Here is an 18,147-nt window from a genome sequence, read left to right on the forward strand (position 1 = left end):
AAATTTACAACGGCCCTGTCGCGTCCTTTGAGATATACTAGTGATGCGACAAAAGAGGCATTTGACATTGACCGGTATCGGCACCCTCGGGATTTGTCATGCATGCATTCACTGTACACCTACCAAAATCGTCTCTGTTTCCATTCGTGAGCCACTCGCAGGGAGCAATTTTAACTCAGTGGATTGTTTAAATATTTAAAAATAAACAATATTTTATGTTATTTTTATATACGTTTCTTCGCAAAAGTATATTCATACAATTGAATATTTTGTACCAGGTATGTATAATTGTATATCCATCACAAATTTTATTTTACTAAGTAAGTTTTAATAATTTTATTTTTAATTTTAGCCCTTATATCATGGCTAGCGATTTAAACTGTAATTGTGATATTGAAAATTTACTTAAAAAAAGTTTTGGCTCAAGACAATATAATGAAAAAGAAGCCATTATTAAAAGAGAAAGACCAACGCCTAAATTAAATATAAGTACTTCGACAAAAAAATTTGTTCGACATTTTCACGATAAAATTTATCAAGACGTAAAATGGCTTTGTGGATGCATAAAAATGCAAAAATTGTTTTGTTGGCCTTGCCTATTATTTTCAAATGAAATTAGTGTGTGGAATAAGAATGGCTTTGACGATTTAAATAATTTGAGTAAAGCTAGAAAAAGACACGAAAATCGTAAATGTCACATCGATTCTTTCGTAAAATTGAAGCAATTTGGAAATCAAAATAGAATAGAATTTAACATTAGTAAACAATATAAAATTAATATTGAAAATTATAACAAGATAGTTACGGCTAATAGATATATTGTATCTAAATTAATAGATATTACATGCTTTTTAGCAAAGCAAGAATTGGCATTTAGAGGGCATAGGGAATGTATTGAATCTAATAACAGAGGTAATTATATTGAACTCGTTTCTTTATTAAGTACGTCAGATAATCAATTAAAAATGCATTTAGAGAAGTCTACAGTTTTTACTGGCTTATCGAACAAAATTCAAAATGAGCTCGTTAATTCGTTAGGAAACGTTTTATTGCAAGAAATTAAAAAAGAAATTGAAAACGCAAAATTTGTTGCTATAATTGTAGATGAAACAACGGACATTAGCCACAGAGCCCAGATGTCGACTGTATTTCGTTACGTGAAAGAAAACGGTAACGTCGAAGAAAGATTTGTGGGCTTTACTGATGTGAGTGAGAACAGAGACGCAAATTCGTTATTCACTCACATTAAGAGTTACTTAGACGAATTTCAATGCACTAAAAAATTAGTGGCACAAACATACGACGGTGCTGCCGTAATGGCCGGACAACATAATGGTGTCCGAGCTAAAATTAAAGAAATATCCAAACATGCTATTTTCGTACACTGTTATGCTCACAGATTGAACCTAGTTTTCTCTCAATCTGTTGGATATATAAAAGAATGTAAAATATTTTTTCAAACTATGACAGGATTTTCTTCATTTTTTTCTAAATCTTCTAAAAGATCTCACGCCTTAGACCTAGAAGTCAATAAGCGTTTTCCTTCAGCCACACCTATTAGATGGAATTACAATAGCAGGATTGTAAACTGCGTTATGGAGTATAAAGAAGAATTAAAACTTTTGTTGTTGAATATGGTTGAAAGTCCAGAACAATGGGATTCTGATACTACAATTGCCGCAAGAGGATTATACCATTATTTAATAGATTTTGATTTTCACTTTTTATTACTAGTTTTTCATCAAATATTTGCACATTCAGATATCCTTTTTGATATATTACAAAAAAAATTTTAATATAGCATATTGTATTACTAGAATAAATCACTTTATTGATTTTTTACGACAGAAAAGAAATGATTTTGATTTGATTTGGGACGCTTTGAAAAAAGATGAAACTTTTTTAGAAATTCAACCAAAAAGAGGAATGAGACATACTGATATTGAGTCTAAAAAGGATTTATATAGACGTCTGTTTTATGAAATAATGGATACATTGATACAAAATTGTATTGACAGATTTGCCGACATAAAATCTCTAGAATTTTTATCACTTTTAGATTTTAATAATTTTAAATATTATGAAAAACAATTTCCCGAAGAGAGTTTTAATGCTTTACGTAAATTTTATGGAGAATTTTTTAATTTATGTAAATTACGTAGTGAATTGCAATATTTATATTCGTGTCCGGACTATATTGGCAAGTCACTCTTAGACATAAAAAATATTATAATTAATGATGACCTAAACAAAGACGTACTAATAGAATTATATGGTTTAATATCATTAATTTTTACAATACCATCTACCAGTGCGTCTGTTGAGCGTAGTTTTTCAACAATGAAGCGAATTCATACATTCGCCAGGAACACTCAGTCGGAGGAAAGATTGTCGTCGCTAGCGTTGCTTTCTATAGAAAAAGAACTTTTAAATACGTTGATGGAATCAACGACGAGTGACTTTTATGATAAAGTAATTAACGACTTTGCGGGAAAACATCGCCGAATAGAGTTAATTTATAGAAAATAAAAAAAGAAACAAGTTTTTCTATAATTGTATTATGTATGTATTATTTGTATTTTAGAATTAAAGTACATAAATTGTTTATTTTTGTCATTCGCACGTACGAATGGACCCTAGACCATCACTGACGCGCAATTAACTGATTGCCCCTGAAAGTCGGCTTCTTAGTATAATGAATGCTACACGCAATAACTATTTACGGAAGAAGTGATCGCTTCTTGTCTCTCGCAAGCCGGAAAAAAATACATTGAAGTACCGGTACTGTACATTAGCTTATGTTAGTCACATCTATTTTACACTAAATACAGTTTAATATTGAAAATACAGTATATAGGCTATCTCTTACATTAAAACTTGCATGTTAAAATGCACGTGAATTGAAACACAAATTGTCTATTTTCTCGAAAACTTAGTATGTGATCGTAGTCTTTCTACAAATCCCTCAATTATAAACATATAAATTTTTGTATGCTTAATAATTGACCCATAAATGGACGTGGTTTCTACAAAGTATACGACTGACTTTGTTCGTCGGATAGCATCAAAATAATTGATATTCGAATTTCATGTCATTATAAGATGGTATGAAAAAAAATTCTTAACATTTTAAAATATGCTGTTTGATCGTATTTATGTTTAAAATTTGCTCAAGTAAAATCAATAACAAAGTAGTAACTATAGTATTTCAGACAATAATTGTTAACTTTCGATGTTTACTCCGAATACATTCTAACAGGAAGTGAACTCTTCCGGTAGATACCCGATGGCAATGATTTTGTGTACAAACTGTGTCTAGTCTATATTTATATTGAAAAGATTATCTACAATTGTGTTATTTGAATACATATATGGAATAACTAAACAAAATTAAATTATATAAAATAACTTTATTAAATTATTGTAATAATTATGATATACATTTTCTGAATTTCAAGTGCAATTTCATAAATTATTTAAAAATTTATAAAGAATAAAATATATACATCAGTATTGACAAAATAGTTTTCAGAATTATGACAAATTATTTAGCAATGTTTTGCTTATACAAATAATTAAAAAATTGTAATAAAAGCTAAAAAACTTATCAAATGTCTTTAATTTCTTCTATATCTTCTAACCTTTGAAAACTTAATCCATTTCCACTAAGAGGCGATTTTAACCATGCTGATAGCCACACTAAATACCATCGTTTGCCAAAAATATTTTTAAAATTTCTTTTCCATCCTAAATTGTAACTGAAAATATTATATTTACGTTCATGCAAAGTTTGACCTCTATAAATGCAAACTGATTGCATCACAAGAAGATATGTTGTTAGTGTTAAAACAATTAGTCCCATAGTGTGAAGAGTTGCAACTAAAAAGCCATAAGCTGATACATAACCTAATACCCAAGCAAAGTGAGGTGCAATCAACGATAAAATAGATTTAAGGCCAAAACCACCCAAATGTTGAAAACTATAGTCCCACTCTAAAATGACTCCATAAATGGCTCCTGAAAAACAGATACAATTAAAAAATTTAGTTTAAAATCTTCAAATTATTTAATATACAGGTAAATGAATATACAGTATACTGTATTACTTATAATAATAACCCAAGTATCCGTCTCTGATTTTGATGACTTTTATATGTGTAGAATAGTGGTGTCAAAACTATGGCCCTTGGGCCAAATCTGGCAACATATTAATCAGGCTCACAAACATATTTGACATATCACTTATAAATGATAGAAACAGATCTACTTTTGGTATACAGTAGAGAGTCGTAATCCGAATCAATTGGGGACTGGGGTTGTTCGGATAACCGATTATGTACGAAAAAATATATTAACCTGTCCGATGTTCAAATTTTTCTCCGTTGCGTGTCGCTTCGTGTTGAATTTTTGTCGATTTTAAGCCTAACGAAAATTTTTATAATAATAATCGAGGCTATTGTATCGTTAAAAATTATTTCTTTATTTTGTACAAACAAAATAAATATATTGAAATATATAAAAACATAAAATTTATACTTTAGAAGTAAATCTAGTATCAAAAACGTTCGATTCAGCATGACACAGTCCGACTGGAAAGCATTCGGATAACCGGGGTTCGGATTAACGACTCTCTACTGTATATATAGAGTATACAAAGTATATGTGATCCACCTACTTTTGATTTATGCAAAATTAGCCTGCCAATTAAAAAGTTTAAGCGCCATTATTGTAGAGTATCAAAACTAAGAGAAAGATATTTGTTTTTTGTATTAGCAGGAAACCATTTTCAGAGAGTGAAATCAGTATTGAAAGTTTGGAATGTCAAGTACCAATTTTACAGTTTCATGTAAAAACACTCAATCAATATAATGAGTAATCAAATTTTTTATTACATTATTAAAAATTTAGAGACATTTTTTCCGAAGTTCAATCATCTCTATGAATTATTCAAATCCCATAAAAAGTCCATAATGAAAGTGAAGTTGTAGCAAATAAAAATTAAGGTTACATAATCATAAAAACTGAAATATATAATCACTTTTAAAATTTGTAAAAATACATTAGATCATGGGCAAATCCAGGGGTACAATAATTTATTCATTCAAACTTCAAAATGTTGTTTTTAAAAACATTTATGATGGCAAATATGGTTATCAGACCATCTGAAATTCAATCATCAGACATGTGTTAATAATGCCCGATGATTTAAAAAGGTCCTCATTAATTATTCAAATATTTCTAATTTTGACTTAGTCTTCCTTTGGGTTCTTCTGAATCTACTACTACAATGGACAACTCTTTAAAAAAATATTATTAAAAATAGGAACAATGAAGATTAGCTTTGATCTTTTATTTTAAGTTATTGTATTATTTAAAAATCCATTTTAAATTTAAATGTTTTTATTTAACATTCTTTGTATCATGTTTTTAATTTTTATTTACTAAGAACTTGAGGGATAACATTAACAACTCTAAATAAATATATAAATAAAATGTTTATGAAAAATCTTTATTTTAAGACAGAGATCTCAAACTCAAATTCAGCAAAGGGCCAGTCAATTCTTGCAACTCAAATTTCATCCCCTTCTAATTAAGATAGAAGACTGTAACTTAGAGGACATACTTAAGTCAGATGACTATGCCTTTTAATTAATAGTGTTTTAGGGGATGGCTCCACTCCCACCATCCTCCCCAACCCAAAACCTGATAAACATAACCAAATGTATAATTTAATTATGATGAGTGTGTGTAAATGCTTTGTATTGATGCAATTTATTATGGTGGGAAGATCCACCCGAATCTTGAAAAACATGACCAATAAAAGCTGTTTTTAAAAGTTTTAAAAATATATTCAAATTGTCATTACTTGTTATAAGTACTACTTTTGTGTTGGATTTATTCAAATTGGATGAGTGTTTCTGTATGAAATGCTAAAACCATAATTGACACATCCAACTTTCAGGATTGATTTCACTAACCTAGACGACAATCTTCAATAGGAAATATGTCTCCTCTTACTCTTTGATTCTTATAAATGTAAAACATCAAAATCAAAAAAGGACTCTTGGATGATATATATTATTATTTCCTTCATACTATGTTCATACCATCTACACAAAAAGGAATAACAAGAAAGTATAAATACAGGTAAATAAAAATTATTATTATTATTAATTATAGAAAAGTGATGTCTCATGCTGGATGATCAAAGTTTATTTGCAAGAAGCAGAATGAGTGCTGGCCATTCTTGTTACTGTGCTGCTAGAAACAATTAAATCTTTTTTTTACTTGCTATGAACTTGAGGAATAACATTAGCAATTCTAAATAAATAAATAAATAAAATGTTTATGGAAAACTTTAAGATAGGGGATTCAAACTGAAATGCAGCAAAGGGCCAATCAAATAGATGTATATCAGACACAGGCCATATTTATTATTATTTGGTAAATGAAAACAATTTAAAAAAAGGCTCTAACAAAGGCCATTTTGGTTACCAGGCCTTTAGGACTTATGTAAACAGAAATTTGAATTTTTTGTTTAATCCCTGCAAGATGTTAGAAACATTGATTTTTAGAAAAGAAATCATCAAAGCCATGGGCTAGATATGAAGCCTTAACAGGCTGTATTCAGCCCATGGGCTATATTCAGTCCATGGGCTGCCTTTAAGAGGTCAAAATTTAATTCTTTTTGTGCTATATGAAGGAAACAATAAGATAGTCCAATCTCTTGAGATGTAAACACAAGAATTCAAGAAATTCACTTGTGAACATGTCTGAATGTTTCATATCTTTCCTTGTATAATTTTTTGTTCATGACAGCTGTTTTTTTATATTCAGACTCAACAGATTGCCACTTATTAAAAATTTGTAAATAGAATCATGCAGCACTGGCTTATAGCATTTGTCATTCTCACCACATTTCTTGAGAGTAAACTTATTATGATCTAAATAGATTATTCTCAGTTAATAAAAAAAAACAATTAAGGTAAGCACACACTAGGTGGGAAACAGATAGAGATGAGTCAACAGGAGGATGCAACATTTCCATTCTGTCTGCCCTGAACTATAAAAATCACTAATGCAGAAGTCCAAATTTCAAAATCTCCTGCACTTGATTTGACTTGATCAGAATTAACTTTTTCAGTTTGAACATAGTATAAGTGGCATGGAAAGTGGGTTATAAAACAAGTAATAAAAACTCCAAATGGAAGAAGTAAACCCAAAGTAACCAGTGAAAAAGTAAGTTTAATTAAAAAGTAATCCATTGGCAATCCTAACCTTAAGTCAACATTTATTAATCTACAGAAACTAGGGAGTCAGAAAATAATGAGCAGAATGAGATATTCTAATAATGAATAACATGAAACTGAATTATTAACTTAATAAATAAACTTCCAAAAAAAAAATCTGAATTATTTTTGTTGTCATTCTTTTGCAATGAAGTCATTTAATTTCTGTAATTAGGCACAGAACTAATTTATGAAATATACAATATCCAACATTTTGATAAAATAAAATTTGTTTAATGATGTAAAAAATAGAAAAGGTAATAAAAATGTCAATGAAGAGATGGTAAATAACTTATATTAAAAGATAAAATCATAACTAAAAAAATTAAGTAAAAGTTTTTTAATTTCTATTATATAATTAATTTGAATATCTTATGATGATTAGGTTAAGATGTTCAATTTTATACTCATGTAATCTCACTGTTTCTATTCATGCAATTTAATTTGTTTTAAAAAATGTCCAAACTCAGAACTTGGCACCATAATTAAAAATAATTTGGTTTCTTTAACTAGCAGTTACGATTTTATTCATGTTGAAAAACAAATATTTTTCCTTTATTTTTAATGTTTTTTTTTCCAAGTATAACTAAAACATTCACTAAAATATAAAATAGAATGAATCTCGTGATTATTTGTACAAATAACAGAAATGTAACTACTGTGTTCGTTACCTGGGATACCTGGTATCCCAGGTAATGAACATGGTAGTTACATTTCAAAAAATGCTGTGTTATGCAAATCTGTGCTATACAAAACAAAGGACTAATACAAAACATTTGGTATTTTTGAGAGACATGGGGACTAATACAAACTATGGGTAACTTTTGTTCCAAAAGTTAACAAAAGTATACTATTTTTTTTCATTACTAAGAGAAATATGTTTATTAAAGCAATCAATAATTAACTAACAATCACAATTAAAAGTACTGCATTATGCATTAATATTAATCTTAGTTAAATGAGGGCATTTTCTTTTTACAAAGTATTGTCATCTACTGAGCTTTTTTGTTGATCTAAAACAGAAATATTCATTTTTTTTTATTTTTAGTATAAAATTTTTTTATGTATGACAAAGTAAGAACTAACAATATGTTATTAATTGAAAATTTCTTCTAGCAAGTTTCATTTATTCAGTTGAGTACTTAGCAGTTTTCTCCCATTATTTGTGTTCAAATACCAAATTGTTCGAAGTACCAAGATACCACTGTATTTCATTTGTCATTTTTACGAAATGATTACTTACCTACAGTTAAAAAAGTTTAATAATGCAGGATGTCCATAAAGTATGTGCGCAATTTTAAAAAATTTATAACTTTATTAGAATTTGTGATAGAGAAATTATGTAGAATATATTAGAAATAAGAAAATCTATATATTTTTTTATTGTTTAATTATATTTATTAAGTTTTCACGTGTCTACCATTATTAGTAATACAAAGGGTAATATGATTTTGTAGTTCTTTAAAAACATTTGCCAATTGGTTCACAGTAATGCCTGAAATCACATTAGTTATTTTAGCTTTCAAGTCTTCTAAGGTTCGAGGTTTGGTTGCATACACTATTGTTTTCACATTTCTGCATAAAAAAAATCTAATGCAGTCAACTCTGGCAAATGTGGATGCCAGGAAAATGGTCCATCTCTTCCAATCCATTACTAAATAATTTTACTTAAAACTAGGTACATTAAGCTTTCTAATACTTTTTACAGATTTTTTCTATCACAAATACTAATAGTTATAAATTTTTAAAATTGCACATGGACTTTATGGACACCCTGTACTTACCTAAGAATGTTTAAATAAACTTTATTAAATATCAAAGATTAATCTATAAAAACAAAACATGATAGTCTTAAAGACCAAAGTCTGAAAGCAAGGACAATACAATACCTGGTTGATAGGAAAGCTAGGACAAGGAAGAAAAAAAATTGCATTATTAAAGTAAACTTCATGAAAGGTACACAAAACAAATTGACAATTTCAATAATCTAAAATCCATGGACAAATTTGAAACAACATGCAACATGCACTTGAAGAAAAAAATATTGAACAACAGAATTTGTACTTAAAAACTGTGAGATTTTGCATGGAGGATTTTCCAAATTCTCAAACAGTGTTAGAGCAAAACCAGAAACTGCATTGTACAGGGGATATCTCCAATTTTCCAACAGTGTTAGAGTGAAACCGTGTTGTAGAAGTGTTGTGTTGCATGAGGGATACCTGTATCTTCATTTTTTTTATATAATAAGGGTAGTTATTTTGATATTAATTTATTTTCTTTAAATGTTTTCTTTATTACTTCATTAAAAAATTAATATACATTTTAGCTTCATATATATCTTAAAATATATTAAAAAGCCCTTTAATGTCTAAAATTTCATTTTTCTTAAATATTTGTACAGTATGTTATATAACCATATGATCATAATATCAATACCATATGATAAGAAATATCATTTAAATAATTGGCATGTGGCTATTAATTTATAAATCATTAAAATATGATAAAAAAATTAATGAGAAATAAAAAATAAACTAAACTTTAAAACAGATTTTTTAAAAAAAAAACTAAAAGTACATCTATTGATCTGAGTTAACTGATTATTTTGTTTTGTAAAGAAAATACATTTAGAGAAAGATGTGAGAATATATCAAGATAAGTCATTTCACAGTTGATTTTGTAATTAAATAATACAAAGAATAAAATCATATTGCTGAAATAATCAAATATAATATTTTGTTGAATATTCATAATGCAACTTTTAAAGATTAAAAAAATCCAAAAATAAGTGTTTCAAAATTCACCAATAAATTATAACTTTAGAATCTATAAGAAGAATCCTGTAAAAAAATTAGATGAGCGGGTAGTTCAGAATGTCCAACCATCAATAAAATGAACAGGAAGAAAGACATACAATTTATTGATTACTATGTTTCCAAAATAAAATTAAAGAAAACTCTTTATCTAACTGTGAAAGTGGTTTCAAAGGTATGGGTGAAGCTTTCTATAAACACTTGTAATCAAAAAAACATTTTTTCAAGTAAATTAAACAAATATAATAGTTATCTGAATATTCTAAACTGAATATTCTAAAATAAGATTTTAAAAGTTGCTGAAAAATTGAAACTTTAAATTATTGTATACATGGGCATCTGCAGAAAATTTTCTATTGGGGCAAAGCTTGGAAGCAAATAATTACATCAATAAATTTTCATTCAATTATTTAATTTTTTGGAGTTATTTTTACAAGCAGATTATAGAATATGGTTTTGAAGTAAAGTGTCCCATTGTCAATTACATATCTCAATCATTCTTACATTTGTAATTTGTGGAATTTTTTACTTAATCCCAGGGATAAGAAAATACCCTTTTTTCCTCCCTCTGCAGATGCCCATGATTAAATTTTATCAGCATAATGAACCTAAGCATAAAAATGTGTTAAGAATATGGCTCTCTATAATTATCTAAAATTTATATAATATATTTTTAAGATAAATTATAATGGTATATATCAGACATGGGCAAATGCGGCTATTTTTGTTACATGCGGCTCTTGCTGAAAGTGTTAATTTCTGCTTATTATTATTTTTACAATTTTATTTCCACATTTTTGAAAAAATATGTAATTTTATATATGTAATAGTTAGTAATTTATTTCCAAGTTAATGCAATAAATTAAATTGACATTTCAAATCTATTTTTTTAAAACAAGTTCTCGACCCGGATGGGGTCAAAAACCTATCCTTCCCTGCCTTACCATACTATCTGCCATGACAGTACAGAAGTGCAGCTCCTATGCATGTTGCAAAACCTATCTTTTGGCTCCCACTGAACTCTTGCTTGCCAACCTCTGGTGTATATATATACCATTATTATTTACATTTATTATAAATTAAAACTTTTCAAGAGTAACTAGTGGAACATGGTCCGGTCTGCAATAAATGCTCATTTCTCTTACCCTTAATCTAGATCAATTTAGTAACTCTCGTGCCCATTTCCTATATGTTGACATATGTCTCATTGGTGGCAAAATAGAAACGAGCGTTTATTGCAAACCAGACCATGTTCCGCCATTTATCCCAGTGAACTCATCCGACCCTTTTTCTTTCAAGAGTAACTGTTGTATAGTTATAAAGTATTCTATATCACAATTAATCCACATGAATAAAGATCATTTACAATTGATACATGACATGTTTTTTGAACTATGAAGAGTTAAAAGTAGTTACATGATTTTTATAACATTTTTATACAGGTTGCCCCAAAAATATAAAATTTTTGGGGCAAACCCGTATAAAAAGCCTATCAAGTAATGTCTCTAAAAAAATGAAGAAAAAAAAACGTGTCATGTACTAACAGTAAATAATCTAATTCATTTTTTTACCTTTAAATATTTATAGCGAATACGTACCTATCCAAATATAAAAAACTAAGACCAGATAATATCGATGATTATGGTAACCGATACAGCAACCAGAAAACATGCAGTGATGATCTCTCTTCAAAATACATTCATCACACACGGGACAATGATAAGAACGGGGAGGAGAATTCAGTTGGCACAAGTGACAGTAAGTCCAGTTGGGTTTTAATACGGCGGGAAGATTGCTCTGTTTTCCCGACGCGTCGACACGTTTCAGAAAAAACATATTACCAAAAATGTTGTATAGTATAAAGAATGCAAAACAGATATGAATGACAACAATTCCATCGACGTGCTGGTGATAGAAAGGAATAATCACAAAAAGCAACCAGAAAGCTGCAAAAGGAATACCAACAGTCATCAATAAAAACAGACTTCGATCTCTTCGATATTTTGGCAGGATATCTTTGTTATGGAACGGCAATCCTTCTATTTTGGTTTCCATTATTTCCGATCGTTTCCCTACCGCCGGTTCCAATTTCTCGTCTCCGCTACCGACAGGTGGCGTTTATCGATTTCGAAACTGCTAATCAATTGCGATATAACATAATCTTGTAACAGTTATGGATATTTTCGTTTTTCGTCATCAATTCATTTATTAAATCGGCTTTAATTAATTTAATTCAAACATTAATACAGCAAATGCTGTTTAATTAAAATCTATGATCATAAAAATGTTGAATTTTCGAATAGTAAAAAAACCATTCAATGTAACTGTTATGAACCAAGTAATAGGACATTACTTATAATGCCCGACCATTATGAATAATGACTAAAATGGCGCGCAGCTTGATAAATATTGGCTAATTTTTTACATTGACCAGCCAGCTACATTCCCTTTGGGTAATTTGATTTTTTTTTTAAATCTCCACTTTTTTCCATTAAGAATTATTTATTTTTTGTGAATTATTTCAAAGTATTTCAAAAATAACGTGAGATCTTTTACAAGTATTATTAACTGTATTAATTAAACTAATATTAACGAGAAATATTATTAACAAATTTATACTTCAATAAAAAAAATCAACTTAAAGAAAACGTCTGGAATGTCATTTTTGTTATATAAAAAATTTATTCTTGTTAGTTTTAATGAGTGTCTAAATCTTCCTCTGTATTAATGTTTTTTTTTTAAACTTTTTCCGCCCTGTGGACACTAAGAGGACTCACAGTCCATTATGGATTCAGTCAGGCCCACAACGGGGCGGCCGGGCGATAACGGACGGGGCCGACATATCCATATCAATGTAAAGAAATTGTAAATTATAAAGTAATGAAAGGCAAGGTCTACTCGCGTAGAACTGTCAACAAAAGAAGTTGACGCGTACATAGCTTTCTTAAAAAGAAAAATACTGTGGCCGCCAGCGCCAGAGATCCCGAACACTGCCTGGCAACACTTGCCAACGAGATGTTGGCTGGCAACTTGTAAGAAAAGGAGGCGCGAAAGTTCGCGGGTTTTTGCCTGGATGTTGGCCGAGGATGTCGGTGACAGTTCTCACCTTTTTAATAAAGTTTTTTTGTTACTGTTCGTGTTTGTCTGCTTAGTTCTAAAGATCAGTAGGATCGAATGACAAAGTGGTGACCCGAACGTAACACGATTAACGAACTACCTGGACTTTCGACTGAATTGGATAGTGAACAACTCTATGTCTTTGAAGGAACATTTTTAACAGGACATGCAAGTATGATCAGTTTCTGAATCGTAAATTCAATAAGACGACTAAGAGTGCGTGACTCGGGCTAAGCCTAATCAAAGACTATCCCGCTTTCCTTGTAGCCGCATAGTTAGGCGCCCGAAATGGCGGAACAGAACGAGTTGGAAATCGGACGTGTACAGGCAAAAATGCCTATCTTCACTAAAACCAACATCAAATTATTTTTTGTGCAGCTAGACGCAGCTTTTGCCATTAATCGGATTACAAGTGAGAACACTAAGTACAACTATTTAATCAATTCCCTGGACGCGGAGATTCTATCTAACGTCAGTGACTTAGTATTTGACTGTCCAGCCGAGGCTCCGTTTACTAAACTCAAAGATCGACTCCTCGAAATTTTTCAGAACTCCGCTGCTAAAGAGGCTAAAATTCTTCTTGAAGATCTGGCGTTAGGGGATCAGAAACCCAGCGTTTTACTCCGTAAAATGAGGGAGCTTTCAGCGGGCAAGATTACCGAAGAATTTCTTAGAAACTTGTGGCTCCAACGTCTCCCCAAAAATATTCAGACAGTTCTGGCTGTTAGCAGTGATGAACTAGACAAGCTAGCCATCCTTGCTGACAAGGTTGCTGAACTTACAGAACCAACCCAACTGGCCAGCATCAACTTAGAAGCCGACAATCCCGTAATCAAAAATCTCGAAATGCAGATTTTAGAACTCACAACGAAGGTTGCAGAACTTAATGTATCGCGTACTGCTCGTCCCCGTTATCGTAGTAGAGAGAGAAACCGACATGATCCGAATTCAAGGTATCGCATTAGTTCACGCCCTCGAGGAAGAAGCCTCAATCGTCAGGGATATTGTTACTACCATGATAAGTTTGGATCAGCTGCTAGGAAATGTCGTTCGCCGTGTTTCTTCGACCGAACTGCTGATCAGGGAAACGAGCGCAGCCAGCCGCAGTAACGGCCTGTGGGTCCAGCCTGGCTCCTAAATATAGCCGTCTGTTTGTGTATAACAACAAAACTGGCCTAAATTTCTTAATTGATTCTGGAGCAGATTTATCGATCATTCCCAATCGCACTAAGAATCAGCCTACAAAGGTTGAATTGTATGCTGCCAACGACTCTAAAATCTCGACGTATGGAACAAAGGTGCTAGAACTTGACCTCAACTTAAGACATTCTTTCAGATGGGAATTTACCATAGCTGATGTGCAGAAGCCTATAATCGGTGCAGACTTTTTGGCCAACTTTGGACTCATTCTCGACATCAGAAACAGATTACTGGTCGACCCCCTGACTTCCCTTACTACACGAGGAAGATATTATACAGGACCACCTACTTCGGTCAAAACTATAATCAGCAATTCCCCAATGCAGGATATTCTCAAGGACTTTCCACATCTCACTCGTCCTCGACCGTTTTCAGATAAAGTCAGGCACAACACAATGCATTATTCGAAGTATCAAACACAAATTCGTGTTAATAACAACCACTTGGCTTTTTTCCACCTTTATTTAGTTGATACGGTACACGTTTCGGGCCTTATGCCCCTCATCAGTCAACTAAAATAATATAAAATAATGTATACAGCGTTTTTACCGACAAGTTATATAAACATTTAAACGTATATAACATACCAGTTCTTCCCCCAGTATGGCACTTGTACACGGTAAGTTTGGACATTACAAACTCGAGGATAAAAGTTATAAAATTCTTTTACATCTGTTTTGAGTTAAAAAGTACAACTATTTAATATAACAATAAATTTACATTAACTGTGAATAAAACTGGGACAAGTTCTTACTTTGTTGTTCTCTTGCACTTCTTAGTAGATGGTTAATACACAGTACATTTTCAAAGGTCGTTCGAGCACTTTTGGCTCGTTTATGTTGAGACAGAATCCAGAAAATTTTTTTAAAAGACAAATTTGTAGACCAACTTTGGGTATAAGTTTTAGTCTGAACTTTCCCCTGTTGAACGTTGTTTAGGTTTTGCGACATTTAAAATTTGCATAACTACATGGGTTGAAACGAAGTGAGCCCCCTAGCCGTATTTTTGGTAAGAAGAAAAAAGCCAAGTGGTTGTTATTAACACGAATTTGTGTTTGATACTTCGAAGAATAATACAACACGGTTTCACAAAAATCAACAATGCATTATATCGAGACACACGGTCCACCCGTATTTGCCAAACCCCGTAGATTGCATCCGGCTCAGCTGCAAGTAGCAAAGCAAGAATTCCAGCACATGATGGAGTTAGGTATATGCAAACCATCAAAGTCCAACTGGGCTTCTCCCCTCCATATGGTGCCGAAGGGTCGTAACGATTGGAGACCTACTGGAGACTATCGTGCCCTGAATAGGATAACTGTCCTGATCACTATCCAGTGCCACACATCCACGATTTTGGTCCAAGTCTACATGGAGCCCGAATATTTTCCAAGATTGATTTGGTTAGAGCCTTCCATCATATACCAGTTAACCCAGATGATGTGCCAAAGACAGCCATTACAACGCCATTTGGGCTATTTGAATTCGTTTTCCTCCCTTTTGGTCTCTGCAACGCAGCCCAATCATTCCAACGATTCATGCACGAAGTTTTGAAAGGCTTAAACTTTTGTTTTTCATACCTAGATGACATCCTCATTGCTAGCACTTCGTGGGAGGAACATAAGATGCACATGCGGCAAGTGTTTCAACGCCTTGACAAGTACGGTCTGCAAATCAATGCATCCAAGTGTACTTTTGCTGCTCCACATGTATCATTCTTAGGATACATGGTGTCTTCCCACGGCGTTATGCCACTTCCAGAACGTGTATCTGCCATAACTCAACAGAAGTGACCACAGACCCTCAAACAACTGAGAAGGTTCTTAGGCATCTTGAACTTCTATCGTAGGTTCCTACCCCATGCGGCCCATCACCAAGCTCCTTTACACGACCTACTTAAAGGAGCAAAGAAAAACGACCAGCGCAAGATTAAATGGACTGACAATTCGATTCAGGCATTTGAGTCATGTAAGTCACAATTAGCAGATGCCACCTTACTGCATCATCCTTCACCAAGTGCTACCCTTGCACTTCACGTCGATGCATCCGATTCTGCTGTGGGCGCTGCCCTTCATCAAGTTACAGCACAAGGTCTCCAGCCACTGGCGTTCTTTTCCCGCAAACTGAGTAACTCTCAGCGTCAGTATTCTGCATACGACCGAGAACTTCTGGCTGTGTATCTGGCTGTGAAACATTTCCGGTTTATGCTGGAAGCACGACAGTTCACCATTTACACAGACCATAAACCATTAACGTTTGCCTTCCAGCAACGACACGATAAGTGTACACCCCGTCAGTTGAGACATCTTGATTTTATAGGACAATTCTCAACAGACATCAGACACATAAAGGGGATCGATAACGTTCCAGCTGATGCTCTTTCCCGTATTGAATCAATTAGTAGCCCATCTATAGATTATAGCAAAATTGCAAAAGACCAACAGCAAGATCCTGAGCTCCAGTCTCTCCTGACTTCAAGTGACTCATCACTTGTACTTAAGAAGTTTAAACTTCCTGATAGTGATGTCGAAATTTACTGTGATGTATCGACAAGTCGCATTCGTCCATACATTCCGCCTAGTTATCGTCGCACTGCTTTCAACACTGTCCATAACCTGTCCCATCCAGGTGTAAGGAGCTCAACCAGATTGGTAAAAGCAAAATTTGTTTGGCCATCCATCAGTAAAGACTGCCAGACATGGTCTCGCACCTGCATTTCTTGTCAACGGTCGAAGATCCAGAGACATGTCGCTAGCCCTTTGGGAACCTTTCCTATTCCAGACGCTAGATTTTTAAATATTCATATTGACATTGTTGGTCCATTGCCACCTTCCAACGGCTCAACATATTGCCTCACAATCATCGATAGATTTTCTCGTTGGCCTGAAGCAATCCCGTTGCCAGATATAGCAGCTGAAACAGTAGCTTCAGCCCTGTACTCAGGCTGGATATCTCGCTTTGGAGTGCCTGCCCAATAACATCTGACCAAGGACGGCAATTCGAATCTGGCTTATTTAAATCCCTCACTCAACTTTTTGGTACCCAAAGAGTTAGGACAACAGCATACCATCCAATTGCAAATGGCATTGTTGAACGCTTTCATCGTTCACTTAAAACTGCCATCAAGTGTCACTCTACTGAAAGATGGACGGAAGTGCTACCTATAGTCTTGTTAGGATTACGAACTGCGCTCCGTGAAGACACCAATACTACTGCGGCTGAGATGCTCTATGGCACCAGCCTCCGACTGCCTGGAGAGTTTTTCGTCCCAGGTTCTCAGGACGTCAATCCATGTTCTTTCGTCGAAAAACTCAGGACGATGATGGCAAACTTAAAACCAATGCCTGTGGTGCACCACTCCTACCGCAACCCATTTATCCACAAAGAACTGCAGTCATGTTCCCACGTATTTCTTCGCAATGATGCTGTACGGAAGCCCTTGCAGCCTCCATACGATGGACCCTACGAAGTCGTGTCACGTGGTAGCAAGACATTCACTCTATGCATAAAAGGAAAAGAAACTGTAGTTTCTATTGATCGACTGAAACCGGCTTTTATTCTCACAGCGAGTGAGTCGGACCAGTTACCCCCAATGTCTCTAATGCCAAGACCAGCGCCAACTAAACGTACCACAGACAATCCAGCCCCAACGCAACAAACTACCACACGCTCTGGCCGACATGTAACCTTTCCCGCTCGTTTCGTGTCGCAGACACTGGTGGGGGAGTA

General features: G+C 32.9%; 3 protein-coding genes across 3 annotated transcripts; 2 read left to right on the forward strand and 1 right to left on the reverse strand.

Annotated features, from left to right (window-relative positions):
* The first annotated feature begins 965 nt into the window (after nucleotides 1-965).
* LOC136978601 (zinc finger MYM-type protein 1-like) lies at nucleotides 966-3,517 on the forward strand. The gene is made up of 2 exons (XM_067274340.1): nucleotides 966-1,679; nucleotides 3,512-3,517. The coding sequence occupies exons 1-2, from the start codon at nucleotides 966-968 to the stop codon at nucleotides 3,515-3,517; spliced, it is 720 nt and encodes a 239-aa protein (XP_067130441.1).
* Nucleotides 3,391-12,243, reverse strand: LOC136978700 (probable palmitoyltransferase ZDHHC24). The gene is made up of 2 exons (XM_067274468.1): nucleotides 11,701-12,243; nucleotides 3,391-4,017 (listed from the first exon to the last, which is right to left on the reverse strand). Exons 1-2 carry the CDS (start codon nucleotides 12,155-12,157, stop codon nucleotides 3,608-3,610), a joined length of 867 nt encoding a protein of 288 aa, XP_067130569.1. The 5' UTR covers nucleotides 12,158-12,243; the 3' UTR covers nucleotides 3,391-3,607.
* A 1,264-nt stretch (nucleotides 12,244-13,507) lies between these two features.
* LOC136978602 (uncharacterized) lies at nucleotides 13,508-14,329 on the forward strand. The gene has a single exon (XM_067274341.1). It carries the CDS (start codon nucleotides 13,508-13,510, stop codon nucleotides 14,327-14,329), a length of 822 nt encoding a protein of 273 aa, XP_067130442.1.
* Nucleotides 14,330-18,147: the final 3,818 nt, after the last annotated feature.

The sequence above is a fragment of the Centruroides vittatus genome, unplaced genomic scaffold, assembly GCF_030686945.1.
Source record: "Centruroides vittatus isolate TY-2023 unplaced genomic scaffold, ASM3068694v2 contig_549, whole genome shotgun sequence".
NCBI lineage: Eukaryota > Metazoa > Arthropoda > Arachnida > Scorpiones > Buthidae > Centruroides > Centruroides vittatus.

Bases quoted from the DNA above. Each gene is read 5' to 3' on its own strand.
- LOC136978601 (XM_067274340.1), top strand. From the start codon at position 966: ATGCATTTAGAGAAGTCTACAGTTTTTACTGGCTTATCGAACAAAATT.
- LOC136978700 (XM_067274468.1), bottom strand. From the start codon at position 12,157: ATGGAAACCAAAATAGAAGGATTGCCGTTCCATAACAAAGATATCCTG. The intron at 4,018-11,700 runs GTACGTATTCGC...TCTGTTTTTCAG, and splicing joins AGTTTTTTATATTTGGATAG to GAGCCATTTATGGAGTCATT.
- LOC136978602 (XM_067274341.1), top strand. From the start codon at position 13,508: ATGGCGGAACAGAACGAGTTGGAAATCGGACGTGTACAGGCAAAAATG.